Source organism: Anneissia japonica, unplaced genomic scaffold (genome assembly GCF_011630105.1).
Source record: "Anneissia japonica isolate Jap-2015-1 unplaced genomic scaffold, ASM1163010v1 scaffold287714_len2871179_cov188, whole genome shotgun sequence".
Taxonomy (NCBI): domain Eukaryota; kingdom Metazoa; phylum Echinodermata; class Crinoidea; order Comatulida; family Comatulidae; genus Anneissia; species Anneissia japonica.
The window spans coordinates 1,279,475-1,288,279 of NW_022755542.1; the positions used below are offsets into that span (position 1 = coordinate 1,279,475).

Here is an 8,805-nt window from a genome sequence, read left to right on the forward strand (position 1 = left end):
CACAAATAACTGAATAAAAAGGGGATATCGTATCGCCTATCAAATTAAAAACAATTTATAGATCATTTACTACTAATCTCCATAGAAGTATACCGATTAAAGCAATCACTCTTTCACGTTGCATCATGCTGTATTCTTTGTTTGTTCCAGGTCCTTTAAATTTACCAGAACGTTCCGTAGTTGCCAGATAGTTAATTATCAAAATACAAGAAACAAAATAATAAATTTATCAGGTAAAAACTCACACGGTTTATATTTTATGAATAACTCATATTGCTTAAACAAGTATAAGAAAATATATTTGTAATATTATGTGTTTATGATATTACTGCCACTTGTTTGTAATGGTAATTTAATGAAGTTTTTTGTGATATTTCATAAACGAATCCTCCCTCCTACTTGGCAACGTAATCAAAAGGGCCCTCTATGTGCACTATCATTACGCTTCGACGAAGATCAGAATTTCATCAGCGTGTTGCACATGTGAATCAAGGTTGTGGAACCTCATTAAATAATTGTAATTTATAGAAAAACAAAATATATTAGAAACAAAATGCTTACCGCCGCTAGATTATCGTCATATCATTTAAAAAGTAAATCAACCTGCTTCAGAAATCTGTCACAAGGTCGAAGTTTATCAGAAGGGTTAAAATTGGTGAGTCTTCATGGATTTAGTTCGGTCCTAGAGCCTAGGCTAGGCCTAGCCTAGCTTAGGCCTACTACTCGGCCAATACTGGCTGAGGGTGTGAGAGGACTAGGCCTAGGTTTGTAGGCTTGTAGGTGCGGTGAGGATAGCAGCATATAGCCTGGCTAGTCTCGTGGTAGTGGTGTGTAGGCGTAGGTAAGGGCATAGGCTTACTAGACAAGACAACTTAATTATAAGTAGGTTAATTGCCGCCGCCTGGTGATTACAACTAACTAGGTTTTGCCATTCTTAATTTAGGCCTCGGCCTATATATGATGTAGAATCAGTAAAGACGGGAGATCTCAGGTGAGGTCTTGTATGTGTGCTCCTGTCGGACCCTGTGTGTTTTCAGTGTGAGGGCCTGTTCTGTAACACATACAATCGAACAAACTAATTATATGAATTTTCCATGATTAAGCCTAGTAGTACTGTACTGAAAATCATTAAAATTTGATGAAACTATAGCACAATATTTTGAATATTAAATTACATATTTCAATGCCACATATTTATAATATTGCTCGTCATGAGTTACAAAATTTTATAATTTTTATAATTTTCTTTTCCATCTAGGGATCATGGAGCTTATCCAATCAACAAATACATCACCAGCGGTGTTACTCGTCAGAAGGAGGAGTACGAGGAGCCGTTGTTGGAATCGACCTTGGTACAACAAATTCCTGTGTGGCCTTAATGGAAGGAAAAGCAGCCAAAGTTCTTGAAAATGCAGAAGGCGCACGAACAACGCCCTCAGTGGTGGCATTTACACCAGAAGGCGAGAGACTTGTAGGAATGCCTGCTAAACGCCAAGCAGTAACAAATTCAAAAAACACACTGTACGCTACAAAGAGGTTAATAGGTAGACGATTCGAAGATCCAGCAACGCAAAAAGATATGTAAGTGCAGGTCTATTAATGTTGTAAAATTCAATTATTTCAAAATTGATGCTTTTCTTTATTTTATTAAATTCTACTCAAGCACATGAAATTGAAATTAAAAGAAATGCCTTAAAAAACACACAAGCAAAACATTGAGTGCAAATCCACTGCACATAATGAAGAACTAGATATGATTCCCGGGCATAAGCATGTAATATTAAACTCATTGAAAATTCCTATAAAAAGTACAATTATAATAGACATAAAAACCAATACATTATGACAATCAACAGTGTTAACACAGGCACTAAGATTAAGAAAAACAACTTTCAGACAAAAGAGTTTCTAGATTTTAACAGATTATCGTCAAATGGAAACGTCTATGTTAAATCAAATTACTTTTGTCTTGGTTATTAAGTTTACAATGAGTACCTTGTTTATATGTTCTATATTTGTTACATTATTTATTAAAAATTATTGTTAAAAAAGCTGTTTCATTTTTCACTACTTTAAGTCTTTAACAGCAAAATAAATTTTTTGTTTCATCCTACAGGAAATCAGTAGCATATGACATAGTCAAAGCCAGCAATGGTGATGCCTGGTTATCAGCACATGGTAAAATGTATTCACCGAGTCAAGTTGGAGCTTTTGTACTGGTCAAAATGAAAGAAACTGCAGAAAGTTACTTGGGACAACCAGTCAAAAATGCAGTCATCACAGTGCCAGCCTATTTCAATGACTCACAGAGACAGGTAAATTAACTCCCTAGTTCATCGATAAAAAAGATCTACATTACTATTTTATGAACTTGCTACCTATGATTAAAGAAAAATAATTATATTATTGTTATGCCATTAAATATATTTTTAGCACAGGCATTTCTTATTGTGGAAGGTTTAAATACAAGACTGTTTCTGACCAAGGATGACAGTTATTTCCAAACGTATTGTAATCCAACTTTCTTTAAGTGTCATAAACGAATCCTCCCTACTTGGCAACGTAATCAAAAGCACCCTCTATCTGCACTATTGTTACGATCAGAGATCAGAATTTTGTCAGCTTGTTGCACATGTGAATCACGGTTCTAGAACTTCATTAAATAATTGTAATTTAATGTGGAAGGTTTAAATACAAGACTATTTCTGACCATGGATTGACAGTTATTTCCAAACTTATAGTATTAATCCAACTTTTTTTAAGTGTCTGCCTTGTTTTGTTTTTTTAAATGACAGTTAAAAACAGAGTGAGTGACCTGGAAGGAAGCAGACCAATAATTTAATTCTAAATGTAGATTGTAAATTAATGTGCCACAGCCTGTAGAATCTGCTTTTGTGCTCTTTTATAATATCACTAATCCTAGTTTTTTTTAAATCTTGTTATATTGATATATATTTCAAACTCGCCAAAATTTATAATTGTATCTTTTCAAAAATGTGTACCATTGCAGGCAACAAAAGATGCAGGTCAGATTGCAGGATTAAATGTGTTGCGTGTTATAAATGAACCAACAGCAGCAGCTCTTGCATATGGTTTAGACAAGGCTGACGACAAAATGTAAGTAAAATTGCAAAAAGATATTACTGCATAAAATTATCTGGCAAAAAATTACATGCATACAAAATTTACAGAATCGTAAAAAGCAACAAGTAACAATCAACATTTTTCAAGGAATGATTAATAATGATGAATTTGTTTAATCACCATCACCATTTAGTTATCTGCTAGTCAATAGCTAGTAAGCCTTAAAGAAATTTCGATGGAGCATTGTTAGGATGTCTTGATTGTGTTTCTTCTCTTTTAATATTAATTTTGAATTAGTATAAATTATAATTTATTTTGTTGATGTGTTCTATTCTTATGATGATGTTTATTGTGGAAGACACTCTTGAAATACAAAACAATTGATAGTGTAATATTTCTGTAATATAATTCAATTTTTTTTTCTTGCACCAATTCCATTATTTTTTTTTGTGTCAGAAATATTTACTATCAAAATATTCAGATATTGTGAAACATAGGCAAATATCACCTCATGTAAAGTCAACATTTCCTTTTTAAAATAATTTGAATGTAATGACCTACTTTAATTACTTTTACTTTAAATAAATTTAGTATTGCTGTTTATGACCTCGGTGGTGGTACCTTTGATATTTCAATCCTGGAAATCCAGAAGGGTGTATTTGAGGTCAAGTCAACGAATGGTGACACATCACTCGGAGGAGAAGACTTTGACAACACGCTTCTTAACTTCTTGGTTTCAGAATTCAAAAGAGACGTATGTTGAACTCCTTTTTACAGAGATTTTCTGCATAGTCATTGTTAGTCATATTAATAATATACAGGAAAATATTTTCAATTGTTAACATCAATCTGTTTTTCTGTGGCTTTATATATATTTGAGTTGTGTTTTTTTAATTTGCAGCAAGGGATTGATATTACTAAGGATAATATGGCACTGCAGCGACTGAGGGAAGCTGCCGAGAAAGCGAAGATCGAGTTATCTTCCGCACTCCAAACAGATGTGAATCTGCCGTACCTGACAATGGATGCCACCGGCCCCAAGCATATGAATCTGAAGCTGTCCAGGGCGAAAGTGGAATCGCTTGTCGACGGCCTCATCAAAAGGACAGTTGAACCATGCAAAAAAGCAATGCAGGATGCAGAAGTGTCTCGTGCGGATATCAAAGAAGTGCTATTGGTCGGTGGCATGACGCGTATGCCAAAGGTATTTGTTTATTTAAATTCCATTCTTAACAGTGAGTGTGGCTCGTCATTTCTAGGATGAAAATAAGCTCTGCCCTGCTCTTTAAAGATATATTTAAGCTAAATCAACTAGGTTATTAGTTTCAATTAACAATTAATATTTCCTTGTCAATTTAACAGTGGATAATTAATTTTTTTGTGTGTGTGTGTTTTGTTTTTGTGCATAGCCCCTTTAATTGGCTAGTAATCAATATAAAAGAAGTCTGTAAATTAGACAAAAAATTATTGTTTTCATATCCAACATCTAGTAGTCTATGTGTTTTTAGTTGCAAGAAAAAATCATGGTCAGGGTTTGAACCCAGGACCCTGGCATTGAATGCAGGACACTGGGATTGAACCCAGGACCTTGGGATTAAAAGGCAAGCTATTTAGCTCTACTTGTTTGTCTGCTTTCTAAGTTCCCTAATTCAACCAGAAATAACTTATCTGTCACACAAGTAATCATCTTAATTTTATATAATTTATTGGCCAAACTATTTTCAACCCTTTACATCAGAGATGGAATTTTCAAATTACATAGGTGCAAGAAACAGTGCAACAGGTATTTGGTCGTCAACCAAGCAAGTCTGTAAACCCAGATGAAGCCGTTGCTATGGGCGCTGCAATCCAAGGTGGAGTGCTTGCCGGTGATGTCACTGATGTGCTGTTGTTGGACGTGACTCCTCTGTCTCTAGGAATCGAAACTCTAGGTGGCGTTTTTACAAAGCTGATCAACAGAAACACAACTATCCCAACAAAGAAGTCGCAGGTACTATTAATTAAATGAAAATTAATTATATATTATTACTGTAATATAAATTGATTTTGCTGTGGCCTGGCTATTTCTTGTTGTTTAATGTATTTAAAAAGGTTTAGTCATGAGAAGTTACCAGCAAGCTATCATGATTTGAAAGTACACATCCTTGTTTGTTTTGTAGGTGTTCTCCACAGCAGCTGATGGGCAGACACAAGTAGAAATCAAAGTGCACCAGGGCGAGCGTGAGATGGCAGCAGACAACAAGCTCCTTGGTCAATTTCAATTGGTATGTCACAATGTATTGGCAACCATCAGCTTGTCAAAATAAATAAATTTTGTTTACACTGTCGCTGCCAGCTGGGATTATAATTTTGTTACTTGGTGTAGCTAGAGGGCGCTTTACTGTGTCTTGTAAAGATCGTAAAAATAGAATATGCTGCTATCTATTATTTAAATTAATGATATTTATTCCTTTTCTTTTGTTTTTGTTTGGCACTTTGATTATAGTAATGATATACTATATTATGTGTATCATAATTACCAGTACAGTACATACATTTTTTATAAAGTGGTGATGCAGAAATGTGGAAAAATATAAAGTAATCCTATGTTTAGATGCTAATATTAATTGCCTGTTTTCATATATTATAAAAATATAACCCGTAACAATTTGTTTTTCTTCTTTAGGTTGGTCTCCCACCAGCTCCAAGGGGGGTTCCTCAGATTGAAGTAAGTTTTGACATCGACGCCAATGGAATCGTCAATGTATCGGCTCGAGATAAGGGGACTGGAAAGGAACAACAGAGTAAGAAATATTCTACCATTGGCATCATGATGTAATTAAAGAAGTGATAAATATATTTGTATAAATTATTGTATGCAATATTTCATACTTTACTAAATGAGTGACAAAGAAATATACAAGTTTGAAATTATAATTTGTGACAATACTAGAAAAAAAAAAATTAATAGAGAACGAACTTAACTCTTCTGCTGTTTAAATATGAGAATTTAGAATACTGTGTGCAAATTCGGCCGCCATTAGACATCAAGAAAATAAACTTATCAGTATCGGATAAAGAAGTGAATGTAGGATGCGTATTAGTTAATTTTTCATTTATTTCGCCTTTTTTTTTATCATAACAATACAGTAGGTATACAAAAGGTAATCCATGTATCCCCCAAGAGCCGGCAGGATTACCAAAAAGTAAAATAAATTACTGTCTGAGGGGCTCTCCAAATTTGGAAAATAACACATTACAAAACATATGTTTGAAAATATCTGAATATATGCACATACTTTCAATGTACATTTAGCATTGGTACATTCATTATTTCATGACATTTGACCCTTAACTACAAAATGATTATCTTGATCTCTGAGTTAACATTGAGATATTAGTTTTGAACTTGTTTAATAGTTTAGTTTTTAATGTATGTTGATTTCACTGATGGGCAAATGTATATGCCATATTTCGGTTTTCGTACATGCTTAAACTAGTTATGTAATTGGTTTCTCCTTCCTGGGAGTTTTGCTGAGCAAAAAAATTATTTAGTAGTTAAAAAAATCACCTCACATTATTTTTCCAGTTGCAAAAATATGTGCGAATCTTCATCTTTGACTGTCTTCAAGTCTCACCTTAAATCTCATCTTTTCTCTTTATTTTAAATCTGAACTTGATTCCCTTTCTTTTGGTTTTGTGTTTAATCCTTAATATTGTGTGCATTTGTGGTTTCTTAGCGCCTAGAGACGATTTTGTTTTATGCTCTTTAAAAGTATATATCTTATCTTTTATATCTTTAAAAGTAAGTAGCGTTACGATTTTAATCGTACGGGAAATATCCTCAAGATGCATTATAATCATTTAAACCCCTCCACTTAACCCTTTATTATATTTAATAATTAAAACATATATATTTTCATTCTCAGTTGTTATCCAATCATCTGGTGGGTTAAGTAAGGATGAGATTGAAAACATGGTAAAGAATGCAGAGAAATACGCTGAAGAGGACAAAAAGAGGAAGGTAAGGATAATGTGTTCATGAATTGATTATGCATTTCACCTATTTAAATGCAGCTGCTCGTTTGGTTGCTGGTTTCCTGAATTCACATACACATAATACACCCACGACGTAATGGTAATGGCTTCCGAAACATCTGACCCAATTTTCGCAAGTGCATTAACACTTTGTGCGCCAGATGTTTTTACAGTGATCCCACGCGAGTTTTCAGCAGATTTTAATGGATTTTAAAATGTTCCTGTGAAGAATGCCTAATGCAAAACAGATGTGTTATATACCAACAGAAATAACAATACCAGGACTTCAAAATGGTGCCATGTGTTTTAATCAATGATTAATTTAACATGTATAAATATTTGACCTAATTTTTATGTACAAATCCATTAACAGGTTTCACAACTGCACAACATTCACTCATGTAAATGCCACCTTTCAATTAGGTATCAGTGGCAGTTATCCTTTCCCCTGCATCTGCGTTTGAGCTCCATCCACTTGCTTGTAAACATAGGAATGCATTTTACACTGTCGATCCCAAGCTGTATGATGTCTTCGAACAGGTACTCCTCATTCGCAACTCCTCATTCAAGAAATACAAAAAGGGGAGAGGGTGGTGAGCATTGATATGAAGGTCTCACTATGACTCCCTGCTTCAAGAGTGTTTAAATTTATATTTAAAAGTTACAGTTATTAATTCAATATTTATCATTCAAGAAATGACTAAGTAATTATACATTACTGTTTACTGCTTTTAAAAGGTGCACAAATTTGAGTAGATACCAGCATTATTAGAGCATTAATGACTAATGAGTAATGATCCAGTTTTTCTGTTCCAGCTGAAGAAGTTTTTTAAATAGTTTTTTTTACTAGTTAAGCCTGTTTTCCTGTTGTTACTTGACGCTGATTGTTAGAAATATCAACTGAAAAACTATTGATTTACAAGAAAGATTGCTTTTGACTTTATTCCATTCACTAGTAACATCTAATATTAAAGTTAAATCCAGTTCAACAAATTTTATTTTTCAATGATGCCTAGGTGGTTCCTATTCAATACAGCCTCATAGGCTGATTGATGCCTAAGCCTAAATGGGGCCAGCCTTTCGGCTTAAAATGTATCACAAATTTGATCTATTAGCTTTATCAAATTAATTTGTGGTATATTAGATGAAATATACAATAAACTTTCTATAAGATGAATATTAAGGTGAGTAACATCTCAAATATGGTTTATATTTCATCGCATAGGCATTAAATTTCACCACGCATGAAGCTGAGTTAAAAGTTAAATCTACAGAGGACCAACATGATTTTAGATCTATTGTTAATTCACAGATCCTATATGTATATAGGATCTGCAGTTAATTATTTTAACATTAATGACACCTTTAAAAACTTAACTGACAATTGCTGATAATTTAATAACATGGGCAGGAAAACAGGCCTATTGTGCAACTACAGTACGTTAGTCCTTTCAGTTCTTTGAAAGATGTTAAAATATATTTTCGATATTAATACAATTCACAGACACAATAGTTTGTAATATATGCAACTTTAATTGTAATTGTCGTACTTGTATGTTTTAGGAAAAAGTTGAAGTTGTTAACCAGGCTGAGAATATCATTCATGACACAGAGGCTAAAATGGAAGAATTTAAAGAACAGTTACCAACAGAAGAGGTATGTCTCACCATAATTTGTATTATATATACGATAAATATACTTGCG

At 33.5% G+C, this 8,805-nt stretch overlaps 1 protein-coding gene across 1 annotated transcript in view; it reads left to right on the forward strand.

The window, feature by feature from the left end:
- Positions 1 to 439: 439 nt before the first annotated feature.
- Positions 440 to 8,805, forward strand: part of LOC117123573 (stress-70 protein, mitochondrial-like) — a 9,705-nt gene continuing 1,339 nt past the window's right edge. The window contains exons 1-11 of the mRNA XM_033269554.1: positions 440 to 655; positions 1,259 to 1,581; positions 2,117 to 2,315; positions 3,011 to 3,117; positions 3,676 to 3,838; positions 3,986 to 4,288; positions 4,847 to 5,074; positions 5,244 to 5,348; positions 5,750 to 5,867; positions 6,993 to 7,087; positions 8,665 to 8,757. Coding sequence (XP_033125445.1) covers positions 554 to 655; positions 1,259 to 1,581; positions 2,117 to 2,315; positions 3,011 to 3,117; positions 3,676 to 3,838; positions 3,986 to 4,288; positions 4,847 to 5,074; positions 5,244 to 5,348; positions 5,750 to 5,867; positions 6,993 to 7,087; positions 8,665 to 8,757 — 1,836 coding nt within the window. The 5' untranslated portion in view covers positions 440 to 553. The remainder of the gene's footprint in view (positions 656 to 1,258; positions 1,582 to 2,116; positions 2,316 to 3,010; positions 3,118 to 3,675; positions 3,839 to 3,985; positions 4,289 to 4,846; positions 5,075 to 5,243; positions 5,349 to 5,749; positions 5,868 to 6,992; positions 7,088 to 8,664; positions 8,758 to 8,805) is intronic.